Raw genomic sequence first — 22,344 nt, forward strand, 5'->3', positions numbered from 1 at the left:
GAACCCCAATTTGGCGCCCTCTTCCAAGTTTGAGTGCTCATTTGCCTAGGTGAAGGACTTTGCTAATTGGAAGGAAATTCCCTTCCCATCTCTGTTTGGTGCCCACATCAAGACTTGGGTGGAATTTCGCTAGTGTGTAGGAATTCAGCTTGGAGGAGGAAATTCCTCCTACACCTCTCTTTGGCGCTCACCCACTAGCTTGGGCAGATTTTCCATGTGGTGAAGGATTTATTTGCTTGGAAGGAAATTCCTTCCCCACCCTTGTTTGGTGCCCATGCTCGAGTTAGAGTGCTATTTCCACTTGGGGGAGGAATTTAGGTTTTCATGCTTTTCTTCCTTCCTACCATTTTGGCGCCCATTCTCATCCTTGGGCGGAATTTTCACTTGCAAGAGGAATTTGACCATTGGAAGGAAATTCCTTCCTTACCCTGACTTGGCGCCCATTCCTCATTTGATATGCACTTTTGATCAGGATGAAGGAATTTGACAAACTTAGAAATTCTTCCGTGCCTTAGACATTTTTGCTCATCATCTATATTTCTTTGCCATTTTTGGAATGAAGTGGATTTTTCGTGCCTTTGAAGATTTTTTCATGTTTTTTCCACTTTAGGAAAGAACTTCATACTTAGCCATTTTTCCAATCAATTGTCTGCTTTTTCAACCTTCCGAATTTAGACATGGATTTTCAGGAATGCTCTGCCTTCAGTGTTCTGACCGCTGCCTGAGATGGACTTGCCAAACATAGACCTACTAAAAATAGTAAGTACTTCCAAACATCATATTAGGGCAAACTAGAACAAGGTGACACTTACTAAAAATAGAAAGTGCTAAAAATAGCAAGTTTGATTTTTGGCAAAATTAGGGTAATCCGGGACGTAGTGAAACTTACTAAAAATAGTAAGTTCTCAGAATTCGCTCAAATTTCATTGGTAGCTTCCCTGAAGGATCTTGACTTCATTGCAACATTAAGATTTCCCAAAATCCTAAGGAAAAGACCTCAAACCTAAGTCTGAAGTGCAAAACCCTAAAATAGGCAAAATAGGATCCAAACTTGGTCAAATTTGTTCAAACGACTTGCAGACTTGGTCAAATTTCATCAAAAACACTTGCAAACCAGGGAGACTGAAGGGACTGCTGCGAAAAGACCCAAAGAACCAAAACAAAAAGACCAAGAGGACCTAAAAAGTAGGGGGTCCCCATTTGGAATGGGGTGATGTGTGATTAGGTGACAACACCAACCATTGAATCCAATCACGTATTTCCTCTATTACCTTCCTTGTCATCGAGGGGAGACCATGAACCATCTTTGCAAGAAGAAAAAAGAAATGGGTTATAAATCAAATTAGAAATAGATGTGGCATTTCAAAGTCAGTTAGAAATTCACCTTAGCCATCCTTGGAAAGCCAAGATTTTGAAGAACTTTTATCTATTGGATCAAAGCATATGCATATTCTGCACTCCATAAATGTTCTTGTTAATATATCTCCGAGAGATTTCTTTAACTTAAGACACAACGTTAGACCAATGTTTCCTTTATCATCCTTTTTTTAATCATTACTATGGTCAACACTTTGGACAGAACTCGTAAGGATGCTAATCATAAAAGAGAAATCAAGGGTATCAAAGTGACACCCAAAGTAAAAACAAATGATCCACAAGGAACTTCTTGTGGAAGGATTATTTAATGAATGAGAAATTTTGGAAGAATTAACAATAAGATGTCTGGGTTATATCTGTTAAATGCCTCGACCAAGAAGCAAAATCAAAATGCTGGAAATATTTTAAGATAAATATTTCTATAAGACTTTTACCTGCATGTGCATTCCATATAATTATTGCCTCTTTTGAAATTCAGGATTGGCAATCTCTGAAAACTTAAGGAAAGAAACAATGCTTGGTCAAACAGCCAGCTTAGTGTAGCAAGTAAGTTGAATTAATTGAATGTTTGGCTATTATGCTTATTTAATGCATTCGTCATTAAGGGGGATTTGCAGGGAGATTTGATTAATTCTTCGGAGCTTGATTCCTTCATAAGAAAGGATTGTCCATGTATTATTATCAGATAGAGAAGTACACACTTATGTATATCAAACATGGGTCAATAGAATTCCAAGTTTGAAGGAACATGAAATTGAATTGTGATGTCAACAATGGAGTCTAGATATATTTTTTAGAGGTTTCTAGTGGAGGCCATCCATCAGTCAGTTCATTTGCTATCTTTAACAATGCCATACAGGCTTATGCAACTCTAATATGTTGCATCAAGCATTGTTATCAAATACAAAAGTTCGGATCTCAAATTTGGAGGAACATGAAGTTCAGTTGGGATGTCAACAATAGAGTTAGAATTATATTTTAGGAGGTATGACAGAGGCCATCCATGAACCAGTTCAGTTGCGACCTCTAACAATGCCTCATGCATTTGTGGTATATTATCTCAAGCATTGTTATCCAATAGAAAAGTTGGCAATTAGGCATATAAAGTCTAGGTAGAAAGGATCTGAAGTTTAGAGAAACAGGAATTTGAGTTGGGATATTCATATGAAGTTGAGTTCTTGTGGAGGCCATCCACTGATCAAAATTACTTCTACCTTTAGCAATGCTGGATGCAATGAGCAGTCATCATTACCAAGTCATTCTGGAATTTGTGGCTCTGCAGTCAATAGCCATGTAAGCTGAATACTGACAGAATTGCTGAGTTCAACCCTGGTTGTGCTGGCCGAGGTGGCAAACTAAGGGGTGATAATTCTAACACCATTCTTCTACATCATATAATTTGGGAGAAGCTATGGATAGTCCTGCAGAATTCAAAGTTAGCAATCCAACATGAAATGGTGTAAATATTGCAGGGGATCAATAAGCTGTCATCTAAGCATTGATAACTGATAAGGTGCCTGATAACATTAATTGGAGAAAAAACAGTGGTTGACCGAAGTCTAGGCTTGAAGTCACAATCTATCCACTTTATTCCATTCATGTTCCGAGCTGATATTGTATGGCTCCTACAAGGAAATTTAATTGTCAGAAAACCACCTCTTTTCTGATCTTTGTGGGTTCCAATCAACCGTCCTATTTAAGAGAAAATTAGGGCACCATGGAGGAAGTCAATAGAAATTCAATCAAAGTTTGCATTCAATGCCACTAACTTAGTATGCTAATACAGATGTATTTATCCATTGCAACTTTCCGGCTAAAGATATCACAAAGCTTGTATCATGTCTGCAAAAATAATAAATATTGAGATGTCTGGCAATCACCTTCAACAGCATAAGTGGCCAATTACATGTTCTAGTCAGCTGCCAGTGAGGCTAGCAGAATGATCTGCTGCAGAGTTTGTGATTGATGTCAGAGGATTTAGTCAATGCTGGTTAGCATTCAGGATTTCTTATACCAGTAAGGGCTTCTGCATATGTAGTGGCGGCCATTGAACTCCATTGAACTCTACAATGGAGTACATGAAGCCATGTCTAAGCATGGAGAGCAGATTGACGTATATGCTTAGATGACAGCCCAGGAAATTCCTGTAGCTGGGCTGGGAGCACAAATCATCAATTTTTTGTGCTTTTATTTGTTTAAACAAATATGCCAGTGGGGTTTTTCTTCATCTGCGGCCTGAGGACTATCCTTCACTACAAATTTACAATTGAGGAAGTTTGTTCATATTACTTTTACTACAAGTACCTTTTGTTTGAAGAGAAGGCTACACATGAGATGGAGCATATGACCATCAAGATCCAATAGCTCTTGTAGAAGCACAATGCTTTGAATCAGTAATGTTAATTGCTTTTAATATGTGTAGGCAAACTGGTATTATGATGGAGAAAATGAAAATTCTGTGGCTTTCATCATAGTTAATGCTGATATAGATGCATAATCTAGTGAAAAAAGTTTGTTCTTTGCTTCTTTAAAGAGGCAATTTTGTAAGTGGAGAAAATTGTTATATTTATAATCTTTTATCATATCAGAGATTGTGTCAGATTTTGGAATTTCAAGCTGTGTTGATCAGGGACATAGTCCCATAATACAATATATTTATCTTTTGGACTTATACTGACAAAGAAATTTAATGATAAAACTGACATTTAATGATAATTTTGAAGATGCATTTCTTAGGCCTGGCCCAATTTTACTGGAAAGTTGAATCACTTCTAGTTCTAATAATAAACATAAATATTAAATATGCATTATATTTCCTCTGAGATTGCAAGATATTGCCTTATCTGTTTGAATATAAAATATTTTTACTGGCATGGTGTGACAACAGCCTAGTACTAATATGTCATTCATGTTTCCATTTATATGTTATGTACCTATACAAACTGAATGTTTCAGTGGTGAAGGCATGAGTCCCCCATAGAGGAGGGCACATGTTCAAATACAGAGGGCAGGGTTGTGCACCTCATTGAACAATATATATGGTAAATGGAAAAATAATATCCTTGAAGGCTTTCACAGGAGGGGTCCCATATTCCAAGTTGGTGTCTTGCTTGTCTCGCTTGGCGGTGCTCACCTAACAATTATTTTTACCTTTACCCATACATGTCATTAGTCCAGTACTATATAAGTACTGTTGCATAAGGTTGTAACTTAATCTACTGTTCAGATGTAGGAATTGTTGAAGTACGAACTGCAAGACTGACATTATTTCTTTCAAGTACTTTTTGAGTCTTTGATTATTTTTAGAGGAAACATCACAATTCTTTCTATGCCTAAAGCTCCTAATAGTCCTACAATATGCATATTACAAGGAAGCTCAAAGGAGTTAAATTCATATGGAAAATTTCATACTTATTTGTATATGATTTCTTTTGGACTGATGTGCAGTCATCCAGGCCCCTTAAATATATATTTTACCAAAAACTGTTGAATGCCCATTCTGAAAGTGTAAATCAACAGGAATTACTTGCAAAACATTCACAACATATATATAGCTGAAGTCTCGTGTACTAAAAATCTGTTTTCATTCTTTTCAAATTTAAAATTCTCTAAGAAATCCCAAAGTTATAATTTTGTGATGATATTATTCATAATTATTTAATCATATTGAAATTTAACATTAACAATTTTAATAAAAATGAATTGAACTTCGTAGATGGGATGGTTATCCACTTTTTCCCCATTAATTTCTCCTTCCTCTTTGAGAACTGATGGTCTCTATGTTCTTGTATTTCCAGACCCCTCTATGTTGTCTACCTTGTATGAGTAATTTGACCTTTTGTCATCCAATGAATTCCTTCCTTTAAAAAAAATCTGTAGCAAGCTCTCATTTTTATTAACCATACTTGCTTGTATGTTATGGCCAAATGTTAGATTAAAATCATAAATCAGAATACTGGATCTAGAAATGGTGGATTGAGAATTTATAAAGGCCAAAAATCAAGACCTCAATTTTTCATAATGTCGCTTATATTTAGGTTGACTACATTGATGGTGTACTTCAAAAAAATATATCCTCCATTTTTAAATTTATCATTTATGTAATATAATACCTTGTGTTCCCTCCCTATTTGCTTTTGGCCCATAGTCTATCCTTCTATTGGCAATTTTTGAGCCTTAGAGATGAATTTGGAATGACATTGCTGACCTATGCCAATGATGTATTAAATATTTCTTAATCCTACTGCACCATTTTTATTGCACAGGAGGCCCCATTCTTTCCATTCAACATTGAATTTGGTCAAACCTTAAATTTTGCCCAAACATTCTGTGCAGCTATTTTGTAAGAATAAGGTTTTAGCCTGCTGTTCATTTGGCAGCATCTAACCTATATAAGTTTTTACAAAATTAAAAGCAAACATCATCTTGTAGTTTTTTTTAATGTCACAGTAGCTTAAATACTGAAGTAGCCATGCAACTATTTTATTTTCATGGAACCATTTTCTACAGCATGTTCAATTTTTTTTGGAAACACCCACTTAAAAAGTATGCCTCGCCCCTTCTCCATTGGACCTCTGGGTAATGAAGTAATATTTCCCCTAAACTGAAACTTTTGATAAAGTCTTTGATCAAACTAAGTTTAGGTTCTGGACAACATGCACATGTTTATACAGAGACATACATGTATTGAGGATATTTTGTTAGTCTATGAAATCTATAAAGCAGTGGATTTCATTTTTTTGTGAGTTTGTGTTCAATTTCAAGTGAGTGAAAGCTCAAAATGCAACTTAATAAAATGAAAACTTAAAAAAATTATATATCATGGAGTATTGATGCAGATTCTTAGGGACACCAATGTTTCACAGCATGGTGGCAAGAGCTCGTGCATCTAATTCTGACATTGCTGTTCTAATAGAGCCTGAGTTGGTTCTCCTTCCAGACTTTATGGCTGCTCTTCAGTATGCACATGGCTTAGAGCATGATTGGCTTCTTGTTGCGATGCCTCCAAAAATTTCTTACTTTCCCTTCTATATGGAAAGACCAGGCAAATGGGTTGAACAAGGGGGTCTTCCTGTTGAATATGAAAAGGTACTCAACTTTTACCCATTTATTTTTAAAATGATGCAATGGTACTAATGCAAAAGTAATAAAGGCATTAATAATATAAAGAATGCAGGCTGTGCAATATGTTATGTGCCAGGATACATTCAAGTGGTGGAACTGATAATTTTATGAGAAGTAATTATTAGGCCCATTATCAACTCACCTTTATATGGCTGTCACTTTTGATAAATGACTTTCTAAAATTGCTTTAATGGTTTGATCAGGTTCAGCAATATGTCAGACGCAAACGTAAGTGGGTCAATTGTGGAGGTGGAAAATTGTGGGCATGGAATACAGGAGAGCTGCCTTTGCATGCAGGGGTCATGCCTGCTTTCATCTATGGAAAAGGCTTTCACAATGAATGGCTGCTAAATGAGGCTTTGTCATCAGATTTCAGATTTGCATTTGATGCAAGTGAAGCAATATCAATCTTCGACTCCAAAATTGGCATGGACATCAATGGGCATTCTGTAGAAAATGTAGATAATACATATAAAGTAGGAAGGTTGTGGGAAGTTGAAGGTAATACACATCTGGCAACACTGTATGGTTCATTTTATTTCCGACCGGCTAATTTTTCAAACAACCCTGTGAGACTTGTTGAATGTGATGGAATTTATAGCTTTATAATCCCTTCAGATGAAACGAAATCCAGGGAGGCTATAAATTTACAACTATCTCCTCCTGAGACCAATTCTGAGAAGGAAAGTTCAGAACACCAAATAAAGAATGGAAAGCTTATGACAAGCTTTAGAAGGTTCTTCTTGGGTAAAAGACAGAGAAAACCTTCAATAAGGTTAGGCCAGTCGTTACTTCAGGGAACTGGAAATTCAGATGTGTGGAAGGATAAGATCTTGGGGTCTAGAATGAGGCGGCAATTAGTTGACTGTATCTATAGGAGCAACTCAGAAAGAAGAAAACTGGACTGCCCAACATCAAAGATGAATTCTGTTTTGCATCCTGCATTAACCTTATCATTACCTTTTTCCTTGGATACACTTCTCCAGAAAGTCACTGATAATGAAAAAACTGTCATTCTTGCAGTTGTAGGGAATAACTACAGAGACATGCTGATGAGCTGGGTTTGCCGTTTAAAGAGACTTAAAATCTCCAATTTTCTCATCTTTGCAATTGATCATCAGATATATCAATTTTGTGTTCTCCAGGTATACTGTGCAGTTTAAAAGTATAAAAATAAGGATAATCTTCTTCTGAAGCTCTTTCTAATTCTGTATTGTTTTTCATTCACAAGATACTGTTGCGCTTTGACTAATCAATAGAAATCTATGTTCTGATAAAGATTGAAATCTTTGGAGTTTCAGGGGTTACCTGTGGTTATGGATGCTCATGCAATGAATATAAGCTTCAATGACTGTCACTTCGGAAGTAAATGCTTTCAAAGGGTAACCAAAGTAAAATCACGAATTGTTTTGCAAATCCTACGATTGGGTTACCATGTAATCTTTAGTGATGTGGATGTTTATTGGTTCAAAAACCCGATACCCTATCTCAAGTCATTTGGACCAGGGGTGCTTGCTGCTCAGAGTGATGAATATAATGAGACAGGTCTGTTTATTTTGAGCCCTCTTTGGGAAGTGAGTATTTTAGTCTTTTAATTTTTATTGTCTTTGCTATGTATTGTAAATCAGTATTAGTTTATTTAAAATTGACCTCCACTTTGGTCAGATGGGATCATCACCACTTTTTTTACTAAGTACTTGAACATTTGCAGAGCCATTAAATTTACCTCGACGTCTGAACTCGGGTTTCTACTTTGCTCATTCTGACAATGCCACTATTGTTGCTTTTGACAAGATAGTAAAACATGCTGCACTTTCAGATATGTCTGAACAACCAAGCTTCTATGATACACTCTGTGGAGAAGGGGGTGTACACAGAGTTGGTGATAATTTATGTATAGAACCAGAGACAAATTTAACAGTTCATTTCTTAGACAGAAACAAATTCCCTAATGGAGCTTTCCGTGGTCTGTGGGAAAAAGACAATGTTGATGGTACTTGCAAAACTCAAGGATGTATGATCCTGCACAACAATTGGATAAGTGGGAGGAAGAGGAAGCTAGAGAGGCAAGTCTCATCAGGCCTATGGGAATATGATGCCAGCTCTAGAATGTGCTTGCAAAGCTGGCAAGGAACCAAGTCCATGAGTTCTTATTAGCCAGCTTAGATTGCGGGATAGGAAGTTCTGCACCCCACATGAAAATAATTTTTTGAAGCTTCCCCTCATTTCTTCTTCTGGACTTGAATCCCAAGTTCTATCAGCATTCAGGACAGATGTGAAAATGGGAGAAAGTGCTCGAGTGAAGCAACCTGATTGAGGAAGTTTTTGAGTGAAACCTTTGTATGTAAACCTTCATTCTACCTGAAGCAAAATGAAGTCAAATGGATGTAATGTGAGACAAGAAAATAAATTGTTATGAAGCATGATTATTCACAATCTTCTTCACTATAACTTGTTTCCGATAAGAATGAAAATTCCTGCTTCAGATCATTTATAATAGCTGTGCAAGAGATCCTCAACTACATTCTTAGTATCTCTAATTCCAGTTTTCTTGTATCACAAATATGTGTTTTGGCATAATATATGGAGACTGATATCCTGACCCTTGGTCTTTGTCCCATGTATTGGAAACACATCCATGTCTCAGAGACCTCTATGGGGATGCTTCCAAACATTAAGAGACTTCAAATGAAGTTTCCTTGTATCTCTTTACATCTCCTCGAAGTATCACATCTCTTGGAAAAGGGAAACCTCGTATGGAGGTTTTTCAGATGTATCATATAAATCTTACTGGGTTTTTCTAAGCTGCTGATATTTGATTGACAAAAGCAAAACAAACTAGAGAAATACACTTTTCTTATCAAATTCCAAAGAGGTACTGGTATGAAGAGAAACAATAATAATGCTTAAGCCGTGCTCATGTATTGAAGTCTTACCAGTCTCTGTTTGCCATCTCTAAGAGATTATGGCTTAAAATTTAATTGTCTATAATACTATATGATGATGATCATCAAATATCAATATAAATATTGTTTGCTTTAATTGGCACTTATTACAATACTTTATGTTAATTTTTTAATTTTTTAATTTTTTAAGCATTTAGTAATTTGCATTTTTTAAAGTTGCATACCCATGGTATAAAAATTTAAATTAGTAATACATGCATAATTATTTATTTTACTGTCTCCAAGTACCCATCTCCATTTTTTTTTAATGGTATATGAGTACCCATCCACATCTCCTGTTAGCTATTGGTTTTTGAATGAGGTATAAAATTCAGTACCAGTTAGAGAAGTGTGAGTATACAGGAGATTGCTAAGTCCACCATGAATATGTTGAAATTTAGATTTTCCAGAAAGGTGCCAACAAAACAGTTGACCTTGACTGAAGTACAGATTATTGACTTAGTTTTGTACCATTCTAACCACTATTTCAGTATCAGAAAGGTAATGATGCCTTACCTAGAAACAAAAAAGGAATTGTCCTTCTTGTTCAAAGCGGCACTTGATTTATAAATTTCTAATGATTAATTTGCCAATTATGTTTAAATTTTTGGTAAAGTGATGAATTTTCTTGGCAAAATATTCTCAGTTAATGCTGATTAGTAGATGCAAGAAATAAGGCGAAGATGGCTGTTTGTAGAATTGAAATTTCCTGGTGTATCTGACATGGCATGCCCATTTGTCATTCCAGATTCAAAGATTGTTGATAAAAATTCTAGCTTGACATTCTTGAGTATCTAAAATAGATTTTAGGCTGATCTTGAACAAATCCATTACTTTGATTTATTCAATAAGAGAATTATAAAATAATTACCTCTGTAATTCTACTTAATTTTCTGTGATTTTTTTTGTGGTCAGAAAAACATCCATCCAATATGTCTGGCTATACAACATTTGTAATAAATGTTCGAATTTCTAAATCCACATGATCTTTAGGTCTACGATATGGTATATAAAGTAATATTTGTTTCTGGAGAGTTGTTCCATGGACACTAATTCCAGAGATTCTTTATATCTCAATACAAAGATGGCAAATTCCATTGTTGATTAATTTTAAGTCATAAATGATTGATTGAAAACATTGGAAGCAATTGCTTTAGGGATGGATTCTTAATTGCGTGAATTGAAGCATATAACTCCCTCTCATTCACTAGGTAGTCCTGACCATTGAAATCAAGACCTTTACATGGTACTATATCAATTTAACATGTAAAAGATGAATCCCATGACATATTCACTAGCATCCATCTCAATTTCAAAAGGAAGCTATAAATTAGGTAGGGGTAACATTGGAGCATTGCCAATCTTCTCACGTGTTGTTCAAAAGTGTCATGTACATCACACTTGTGGAAGTGCTCATGTAATGCTCCGATTGAATGTAGGCAGGCAACTATAGAACAAAAGGCTAAAATGAATGTACACATATCTTGTGTAGCACCTACAAAACTCTTTATTTTGTGACACTCCTCGATGTGGGTCAATCCCTAATAGCCTCCACTTTTGTGAGATGTTCTCTAAGCTCACCTCTAATCTCATGGGCAAACCATGTCAATGACTCTTTGGCAAGCTCACACTTCATGTTGCATAGAAGTTGTTTTCCTTTTAATACTTCTAAAACTTGCATCGCATGTATCAAATGCTCCTCCAATATTGCACTAAATATCAAAACAACATCTAGATACACTATAATAGATATATCTATGGACTTATTGAAAATTTCATTCATTTATCATATAATGTAGCTAGTGCATTATACATAATCAAAGAGGAAGAATAAGTCGTTCATTCAAACCTTGTTTAGCCTTGAAAGTGGGTTTCTACATATCCCCTTTTGTTCTCACTTGATGATATCCTAATTTTAGATCCAATTTTGTAAGATACTTAGCATATCACACTTGGTCTAGTAAGTCATCTATCCTTGGGAGAGTATATCAATTCTTGATAGTGATCTTGTCGAGAGCATAACAATCTATACATATTATTTAAAAGTTGGCCTTCCTTACATCACTATGAGTGATCCATATGACAAAGTATTGGGACATACCACACCTTGCTCTAACCACTCTTAAAATGGTTATTTTACCTCATTAATCCATCAATGATTGTCTATACAAACCCTATATTGGTAGAGGAGATTTAGAAAGTAGATGAATATCATGTTCCAACTCTCTTAGGAGGCAACTACACTGGATCATGGAATACTTGCTTAAATGATGCAAACAATTCTTCCAATCCATTGGCCTTTTTGCTATTATGAGATTTTGAAGAAATCCTAACTCCCTCTTCTTGCTTATCTTTAAAAATTAGAAGACAAAATTGCTTGGATTCTTGCATGAGTTTAAATGCTTGGTTGGAACTCACCATGGCTATCTACTTTGCTTTAGTGTTCTTGAACAATAAATTTAATTCCATCCTCAGCCTATTGCTACTTGTTTCCCTTCTATTCCTTGCTTTGGTATCTATCGAAATTCACCATGGCTATCTATTCCTTATTTTGGTGTCCTTGAACAATAAATTTAATTCCATCTTTGACCTATTATGAGGTGTTGAAGAAATCCTAACCCCCTCTTCTTACTTATCTTTTGAAATTAGAAGACAAAATTGCTTGATTTCTTGCATGATTTTAAATGCTTGGTTGGAACTCACCATGGCTATCTATTCCTTGCTTTGGTACCCTTGAACAATAAATTTAATTCCATCGTCAACCACTTTGTACTTGTTTTTCCTTCTCATGAATATTGCATATCATACATACAAATATAGACTATTGAGAACAATGTCAAATACATGAAAGTAAATCACATTTGTTTATGCTTCATTTATGTATTGAGCATTTGTAACAAAGTATGATATACTCTTACTCTTAACTTGAATCCTAACACTACTAAGTGGATACGAGTAAGGATGATCATTCATTTTCAAACAAAGCTTCTTAACTATATAAACTATAAGAACTTACATTAAGAATAAAGACTTACAATGTTCTTATCCTTGTTTTCATTACTTGGAGTTGAAGAATGAACAATTGGTTCCTTCTTGATCTTGCTCACACATGATTGTCCTTATGCTATATAACCCGAGTTCTCATTTATATCCAGGCTACTTGTTATTTCAACTTTGTCTCAAATGGTAGTCATGGACTTCTTTGAGTTCTCCTTGGGATTTTTATTTCTTTTCGAATATGGATAACACTTATTGTCTATGTGACCATCAAGCCTGCAATGTGAATAGTTCTTTATTTCTTTTCAAATGTGAATAACAACATTGGTCTCTTTCCTTTCTACTTTTTGAATGGTTTGCTCTTTTCTCCTTAGTTTTTCTTTATCATGTGGTCATCTTTTTCTAGAAGACTCTCCTCCACCTTTCCTTTTCTCATCATCAATATTTTATGTCAAAACACTAGCCTCATCTAATTTAGTTGACTTAGTTTTTATTGCCTTCCTTTCTAGGTTGGAATCCAACCCAACAAGATACTTAGGAAGGATATCTCCCTCTTCCAAGCCCATACTCAATATCATGCCTCGCCTTTAAATTTAGTGCTTTATTCTTGTACAATTTGTTTGTTTGCTTGCTTCAAATAGCGTCATTTTAACTTTTGATTCATCTCCTACTTGATTGCATCAATTTTTTTTTCTTAGCAAATATTTAAATCTCGTCTAGCTATAAGTGGTTGGTTTCTTCTTCTCACACATGATAAACAACTTCCCAGTCTTCTTCAAATGAGAAAATGGAATTTTTATGCTTCACCCATAGTTTGGACACTAAATATGCTTCTATTTCTTTGATCTAAGTATCTAATATTTTAGCATCTACTTGACCTTCAAAAGTTTGGATTACAATCTTGGTTTCAACTTTAAATGGCATAGGTTTGGTTTTTACTTGTATTTCATTTTCTTCATAAGCGTGATCATCACCACCCTTTTGTTCTTCTTCATTATGTCCAACATCTAGCTTATTTCCCAAAGTTTGCACTAAGACATAGGCAAATGATTGATTGTGTACCATTTAGGCTTGTTGTTTAGCAATTGGTTCTTGTCATTAAGGCATTCATTATTGATGGTTTACCACTTGATTTACTTGGCTATATAAGGATAATACCCTAGTATTCAAAATTCTCATTTTGACTTCCCTAGTATTCCAATGAGTTCCCATCTTTGGATAAAATCATCAGTTGAAGACCTTGTTATTGTCACATGTAGTCCACTTAACTATTGTATAGTTGTGAATAAATTAGGGTTTCACTAATTAAGATAGTAAGACCACTAATTTTACTTGGGAGACCACTACATTCAAAGAGGGATGAATCCAATAGATCTAGCCACAATCCAAATAGGAAAAGGGCTGAAATTTTGATTAGATTCATTGTTTTTAAGTTTGCCCCCTCGTTCTAGTTGAAAATTGGATGTGAATTGTGAAGTTAGGGCAAAGCAAGGGATAATTGAAGAGAGTGAAAATAGATTTCAATAGATGTCCCACAGAACCACAAACTGAGATCTAGGCAAAAGAAGAGATTCAGATCCTATTCCTAGAAGTTCGGGCTAATTTTTCGGGACTATGTAGTACAAATTCACCCTGGTCCTGCGACTTTTGCTTCGTCGAAATCTAAACTTGTTTGTCATTGTCAACTCTATCAAAATTCTTAAGTACAACTCCTAAGTCAATTCCCTACACAGAGAACGAGAGAAGAAAGTGTTTTGGATAGGGGTTTGCCTTAGGTCAAAACTCAGTTTAGGAATTAACCTTGAATTGAATAATGTAAATACTGAAGTAAATGCTAGGAGATATACCTCAAATCTGCAATTGTTGATGGAAGGATTGATGATGTAATGCTCGTTGAATGTAATCACAAATGTTGAATGTAATGGCATGACAAACACACAAACATGAAAACCCTAATAAAAAATGCATGCTTGCATGAAGATTAATGTAACTTTGCTCCATAATGCTTGAAGAATGAAATGCTACCTTAAATCTCTGAAAAATGCTTGATGATGAACGCTTGACAGATGCACAAATACTATGGATTGATAGTGGATGTCAAAATGAATTGATAGGGCGTCTTTATAGGGTTCCCTAGGCAAATTATTGATTAGGATGACACCCAACGGTCAACTGCAACCACGAGGGCCAAATTCCATCGGGGAGAGAGAACCTGCCCAGTCCTAAATTGGGACCTATTTAACGGGGACTAGGGCATTGAACAACCTAGTCCTCCAATATCAAGACCAAAAACTCAAAGCCTAAGGGAGGACAACTCTAGGATGGGGCCCACTTAGTGGTGTCAACAAGTGACATCAAGGTTGGAATAAAAAAGGACCAAAACAGACCTAGGGGGAATGAAAACGAGACACACTAAAGTAGGAGCACAAACATGAGGTGTGACTTAACTTATTACAATTTATGATGCTACAACTATAACTTCCCATGAGTTTCAATTTTCTCTAGTACCAAAATGCTTCATAATCACTACAAATATTGAGATTGTGGCTGATGTGCATTCAAATACTAAAATTAAAATCCACTAATTGCTTTCAATCAAATATAATATAATAATCAAAATAAAATCCACTAGTAAAATACCAAAAACACATTCAAGACATTGAGTCTTTGATCATTCAAAGTTTCTGTTTCTATGATGGTCATAGTAAATTTATGCATAAGATGATTACAACTTCAACCAATTATAGATTGTTTAAGGGAAACCTTTGAAGGATTATGAGGATTAGCAATTAAGTTAAAGATCTAGATACATTTTTGTTGTTGATTCAAGAAACTAAGGTTCCTAATGACTACTAAAAAAAATGTTTGCATTGAAATGGTAGAGAAAACACAAACAAAACCACATCACACCATCATTGCACAAAAATATTAAAAACATCAAAATAAGATATTGATATTTGGATTTAATAGTTTTTAATAATTTTTTCACATTACAACCAATTGGTTTATTAAGCCTTATTTTTCTTGGGAATAACCTCCTATGAGAATAAATTTCCAAAAAATAACTTTTGTTTTATTTATATAAACTATAAGCTTACCTATTGATTTAGTTATTTGCTAATATTAAACTCTTATTATTTATTTAATCTAATATATCTATCTAAAAATGATGTAATACTCCAACATTCCCCCCTTATTACATCACTTTGAACGAAGGACATAACAATTCAAGAGTTGAACATAGCTACCCTTTTGGAAACATCACACGACTGTCAAACTTGTAAAACCTTTGTACAACATGGGAGAAAATAAAAGTCCCATCCTCCATGCACAATGAGAGAACAACTCTCCTCTGATTGTCTACATCTCCTTCGAGTGTCAAAATACCTCCTCCAATGCTACAAGAACCAATCCCTCATCTACTCTACAAAAAAAATCAACCGATCTAGATACATTAACTAAACCCACAAGCGATAAATCTCAAGAAAAGCCAAGCCCCTCCTTACTCCATGAAGCCACACAAATATGGAACTAGTGCTTCTCATGTAAGCTATCATATCTGAGCAAGAAGCTAGTTTGAGATGATAAAAAATCCTCCAATCCCCAATATCTCTATCCTCCAATATGATCTCCTTTACACTCTATCTACCAAATGTAGTATATTAGTCCCTGAGAGCCTTGAAACCCTTGTTAGGTGTAGCATAGGCTACCTAGAGAATACAAGAAATAAATGTGACCATGATAAAAAATAAAGTTGACAAGGTGTTGGATTCTATTGAAAATACAATTTTTATAATTGTATATGGTGAAAATGGATAACAATAATAACAATATTGAAAGGCTAAATGAATTCAACCACAAAACCCTAGCCTAACAATCAACAAAGATCCACCATAACATATGAAGATTACCTAAGACAATGCAAATCACATGAAATCACAAAGATTATACCATTACATGTCCAATAGGGTTTTGATCTCCATTCTTCCTATCTCCATTGATCTTGCTTGATATATTTGCTCTCAGATTTTATGTGCACAAGAGCTCAACAAAGAACGGAATGTGGTTGCAAGTAGGATCGTAGTATAGTCAAGTCCTTAAGATCAGTGATTAGGGTTTGATAATGAAGAAGACATCTCCTTAAATAGAAGACACAATATGAAATGGAGGGATAAGATTGAGAGGTGTAAAAGGAGGTCGGCTATGATTAGAGGGTAGGTAAAAGAAATAATAAAATAATGAAAGAGGTAGGTAGTGTATGAATTAAGAGATGAATGACATGTGTCATAGGTAGAAAAGGCTAATGAATTAATTAAATAAATAAAGATTTATTTAATTAATAGAAGAAGTGGGATCAATTAAATAAATAAGATTTTTATTTAATTTAGGAAAATGATAATTTAAATAAATAAATGTATTTATTTAAATGAGAAATAAGGCTAGAAGAGGATAAATGAATTAATTAAATAAATAAAGATTTATTTAATTAATAGAAGAATTAAGCTTAGATAATTAAATAAATAAAATATTTATTTAATTAGACATGACAATTTTAGGTGTCTACATTTTGCCCCTCTTTGAGACAATGCGGCTTGTCGCATTGTTTCAAAGAAGATAAGATGAACTGATACAGAGTTGCCCCAGAATGGGAATGATATGCCCCCTCGAGAGATTGGATGAAAATGTTTGAAAAGATTGCAGACAATCTCTCGATAAGAAAGAAAGGCTAGAATGGATTGACCGGATAAAGTGACAAAGTCACGGGATAATGAAGACTGACTCGGAAAATGAAGGCGAGGGCTAGAGTAGGCTATAAGATAGACCACGGGGGAAAACACATCCTCATTGTCATCTACACATTCACAAGAGCATATTGCAGAGCGAAAATAGAGCAGGAGCAGTCAGCAGCGATGGCTTTCACTCACAGATTCGACCGCGTTCGCTGATTTCAGAGGCCAGCAGAGGCAGGAGAGCCGGTAAGTACCACCAAACCTCCTCGTACTTTGACGCATTTAATTTTGTCATTAATGCATGTCGAATAGGGCAATAAATGTGCTTAGACTAGGGTCCAAAAAGTGTCAAAAAATGTCCAGGCGCGTCTGCGTTGGTGCCAGGCGCGTCTATGTTCGCTAGGCGCGTCTGTGTTTGTGCTAGGCGTGTCTATATATGGACCCGCGTCTGTGCCAAATGCGGCCGCGTCTGTGCTGTTCAGGCGCGTTTGTGCCAAGAAGGCACGTCTGTGTCAAATAGCCACGTCTATGTAGAACATAGGCACGTTTGTGTCCGGCAGGCGCGTCTGTGTTAGACAGGCGCGTCTGTGTAGTCTTTGAGCGCGTTTGCATCATGTAAGCGCGTTTGCATTTAAAAAGTATGAATTTGCATCTTCTAGGTCAAATCGACAGTTCTGTGATGAACATACGCTGTCGATTGGATAAGCTGCTGAGAGGATACACTCAAGCAGGTCCTCTAGAGAAGACTAGGATAGATCAAGGCACTTTGTGATGAACAGTGAGTACCAAGATAGAGTACTTTGTGATGAACAGGGAGTACCCAAAGTATGAGCAGCACTTTGTGATGAACAGGGAGTGCAAATGTGAGTAACACTTTGTGATGAACAGGGAGTGCCACACACGTAGTACTTTGTGATGAACATGGAGTACCACTAGGATAGATAGTAACACTTTGTGATGAACAGTGAGTGTCACTAGGGTAGATAGCCATATGCATTTATATAACGAGTAGCATTTTGTGATAAATAGTGAATGCCACTATGACTGACATGATTGAGTTGTTTGACTACAGGAGTATTTGCCGATGCTAGAGTCACGAGAGAGATTCCCGTCGACGCAGAGGTTGCGACCTGAGTTGTCGTTTCAGGATAGAGTGGTCATCGAGGAGATGGGTTTGAGACATGTGCTGTATGTGCCTGAGTTTCGGGCAAACATGGGTTTGCTGACTGCGCTGGCTGAGAGATGGCACTCTGAGACGTGCACATTTCATTTGCCGATGGGTGAGATGACAGTCACCCTGGAGGATGTATATAGGATTATGCGGATACCGATTGATGGGGAGTTGATCCCATACGATCGAGATGGTGACAGAGAGGCATTGAGACGGGTGTTTCAGGACCCTAGATTGGAGATGAGGGCAGGACACGTGGCATGGGACACCATGACAGCCACAGGGTTAGCATTACCGGCAGTGATCGGAGGAGCTATCAGTGGGTTCTTGTGTCCAGACAGGGCGACACGGGGATTGGCTGTGGGTTGGGGGGGAGCACTGGAGACGCTGATGACATAGCATACCAGATATGCTTGGGGACCGTGTGTGCTGACACACTTATACTATGAGCTGCATCAGTTTGTGTATCATGGGTCAGTTGGATTGGGCTGCGGGGTGACACTATTGCAGGTTTGGGGTTATGAGCATCTGCCAGTGACGAGGCCGATATACTTCAGAGGCAGGGGACATGGACGCAGTTTTGTGCACCTGTATGATATGATCACCTCACAGCCACGGATTGGCAGGTTGGAGCATTGGCGGCGGGTGCTAGATGACATTGATGTGGTCATATGGAGACCATATCTAGGCTGCGAGGAGTGGGAGGATGATGTAGTGGAGCTGCCCTACACCTTCCGGAGCAGGTACCTGATTGGGCGGATGCCCTATGTACTGGAGAGGCAGCTGGTGGACAAGGTTGGCCGACAGTTTGGCCGGATTCAGAGGATGCCGCGGGGCTCAGGCATGTATGCCTGTACCGTGAGAGATCAGGCACAGTTTGGGCCGTTGCTGTCGTATGATCAGGCAGTGACACAGTTGGTGGAGATGCTACCTCTACCTTGGGACATGTGGCCAGAGATCGAGGATGCCGGGATGGATGCAGAGTATACAGCGTATTGGGCAGAGCATCCATTCCCACGGTTGACAGATCCAGGAGAGGCACTGGAGGGAGATGGTGGTGGTGAGGAGGATGATGATGGAGGAGGCGATGGGGGCAGAGGCCGACGGAGGAGGAGAGGAGTAGTGGGAGAGAGGCGAGTTGCACCTCGGAGGGAGGGTGGGGAGGAGAGACAGGCTCGGGTGGTGAGGGGTCATGGTGGATTGCCCCTATAGGTACCAACAGCACAGGGTCCCAGGCAGGTACAGAGACAGGGACAGGTGCCAGTACAGGCACAGGAGCTGGGACGGAGACAGGTACAGGGGCAGGCACCCGCAGAGGGGGAGCCACAGGCAGAGGCAGAGGCAGAGGGGGCTGACCCAGAGGAGGATGAGCTGATTGAGCTTAGGGAGATCTGCCAGGGACAGGTAGATGAGATATAGGAGCTGGAGAGGGAGAGAGATCGGCTCAGGATGAGGCTCAGAGATACTGAGCAGGAGAGAGATCAGGCGATCCAGCGCTATACAAAGGCTGAGACAGCGCTGAGGGCAGGGAGGCAGGTAGCGGAGGACACAGGGGCAGGATATGCCTATGTCCTGCGGGCCGGAGAGGAGATAGGGTACTGGAGGGACCTCTACTACGGTGCAGTGCCAGCAGATCAGCGGGCGAGGAGCTTCCATAGACCGTCGCGTACAGCGACAGCTACGGGAGGGAGTCGGAGGAGGCAGGCATCTAGTGGTGGGGTCATGGGTCCACCACCACCTCCAGATAGAGGAGATAGGCAGGGTGATCCTGGGGCGGGTCCCTCAGGGGCTCAGATTCCACCGAGCCCAGGTGGCTCCGAGGGAGGAAGTTCATCATAGCCATAGAGGGCTCCCATTGTATCAGTGTTGTACCATTCTTTTTGTATTGTAGACACCTGCGGGTGATTGTAGCCATATGTATTTTTGACATCATTGTATCATGACACTTATGATTATATATATGAGATGATTCATTCTTTGCGGCAGCTATATGCATGTGTACCTATGTGATGAGATGTTTAATGATGTATGTTTTGTGTGATGCTTATAATATGGATGCAAATATGTATATGATGCAATGCAATATATTTTGTTCTTTTATGTTTTATATGCGTATGCATGATGCAAATGTGAATGTATGTAATGCAGATGAATATGATAATGCAAATGTAGATTGTGCTAACAGGTGTTGTGTGCAGGATGTGATGCAGTTGTGATATCTATATGTATGTATGAGATGCTTATATGTGGTAATGCAGGTGCAACTTCATGAAATGCAAATGTTTTTTGGTGTGTCATTATACTCAGTCATGTGATAGCAGGCTACACGGACTCGAGAAGGACGATGGAAGTCAATCAAGAAAGGGGGATGGAAGATAGAAAATATGAAAGTGAAAGAACTTCTTGTGCGTTATCATCATTGAGCTTTATTATGACAAGTAGGTTATGACAATCGAGGCATATGTTCGACCCAGAAAGTCATTGTACCTGTTTGCATGGAGATAAGACAGTCACAAACAAGGAATGCCCCAATTCATACTAGACTCACAGTGTCCTCATATCCTTGGACAAGTCATAGCATTACTAAGAGACAATCCACAGACAACAAATACAAATAGGTGATGATACCCCATCCTCGCCTTTCTAGTCAAAGACATCCTAGAGATAGAATCTCTAGTCAAAGACATCCTGGAAAAGCTAAAAGACATGTCACCAGAAAGATAAAATCAAAAGAAAACCAAGACTCGACACCAACACCCACTGTAGTCCTCAAGTTTAGTGTCTCTTGTCACTTGTATAAGTCTTATTTGATTGTGGTCACAATGTTTACTTTCACAGAAAGGATAGATAGCACTGAACCATAATGTTGTCTGAGTCTGTTGAAAGATTTGATTTGTTGAAGCCCATTGTTGCTGCTGTCTCATCTGAAACTGACTGAATCCATGAAACTGATACTTTATTGCGGAGAAGACGAAACTTTATTGCGGATCTGTGATGCAAATGTTGCTTTATTGTGGATTGTGCGCGAATAGACTGAAGAAAGCTGGAAGAAACTACACTCCTCGAAACATGTGATGTTCTCAGTTCCACACCTATTACTAGATGTAGGATTTTGCCTTAGCCACAGATAGGATCTGATTTATTATGGATGGAAAGGGAGGTAAAAAGGGATGGTTTATTACGACTGGCCAACCAGTCTTGGGTAGATCAATAACACGCCATGATGGGAATGGGTAAGTTTATTATGAACGAATATGTTGTGAGTGTGTGCAAAGTGAAATGATGAAAGAGAATCCTGAAGGAGGGAGGAGCAATGTCTCTACGCATGGCGCTGGTGACCCAGTTTTCACCATGGTACTTGCCCAGGGCGCCACCAAAGTGGTTTTCACCATTGGATGAAATTATTTCTCTTTACTTTTTTCGATTTTTCAATGTTTTTTTGTGTCACAAGGCGCCTGTTTGCCAGGTTTTCACCAAGTAACGATTTTTTTGTTTTATGATTTTTTTTTGTATTTTTGAATTAGGATATTCCGAAGAGCTATGTGTAGAACCTGCGAAGGTGCATGCTGTTGATAGGATCCTCCAAAGATTCACCTTCTGTAGTTGAGAGTTGATATGCCCCAAATCCATATGCTGCTGTAATGATGTAAGGACCAAGCCAATTTGGTTCAAACTTACCCTTCTTCTCTCTGTCTTGCTGATTCTTGGGGTTTTCTCTGAGAACCAAGTCACCTACCTCAAATGTGCGAGGCTTGACCTTGTGATTGTAGCTGCGACTCATTCGTTGTTGGTAAGCCTTGAGATGATTAAAAGCAGTTTGTCTCCGTTCATCCAGCAGTTCTAGTTCTTGTAAGTGAGAGACTCTGTAATCTTCATCAGTGATGATGTTTTGCAAAGAGACCCGTAAAGAGGGTAACTCGACCTCAATAGGCAAGATGGCTTCAGCGCCATAAACAAGTGAATAGGGTGTAGCTCCTGTAGGTGTGCGGACACTTGTGCG

General features: G+C 37.8%; 1 protein-coding gene across 3 annotated transcripts in view; it reads left to right on the forward strand.

The window, feature by feature from the left end:
- LOC131070373 (beta-arabinofuranosyltransferase RAY1) overlaps positions 1-9,543 on the forward strand; it is an 81,120-nt gene extending 71,577 nt beyond the window's left edge. For 2 of the 3 annotated variants that reach the window (XM_058005880.2, XM_058005881.2), the window contains exons 3-6: positions 6,216-6,465; positions 6,705-7,646; positions 7,803-8,046; positions 8,213-9,543. In XM_058005880.2, coding sequence (XP_057861863.2) covers positions 6,216-6,465; positions 6,705-7,646; positions 7,803-8,046; positions 8,213-8,658 — 1,882 coding nt within the window. In that variant the 3' untranslated portion in view covers positions 8,659-9,543. Of the gene's footprint in view, positions 1-6,204; positions 6,466-6,704; positions 7,647-7,802; positions 8,047-8,212 lie in introns of all 3 variants that reach the window. The other variant, XM_058005882.2, reaches the window with a different exon arrangement.
- Positions 9,544-22,344: the final 12,801 nt, after the last annotated feature.

The sequence above is a fragment of the Cryptomeria japonica genome, chromosome 3, assembly GCF_030272615.1.
Source record: "Cryptomeria japonica chromosome 3, Sugi_1.0, whole genome shotgun sequence".
NCBI lineage: Eukaryota > Viridiplantae > Streptophyta > Pinopsida > Cupressales > Cupressaceae > Cryptomeria > Cryptomeria japonica.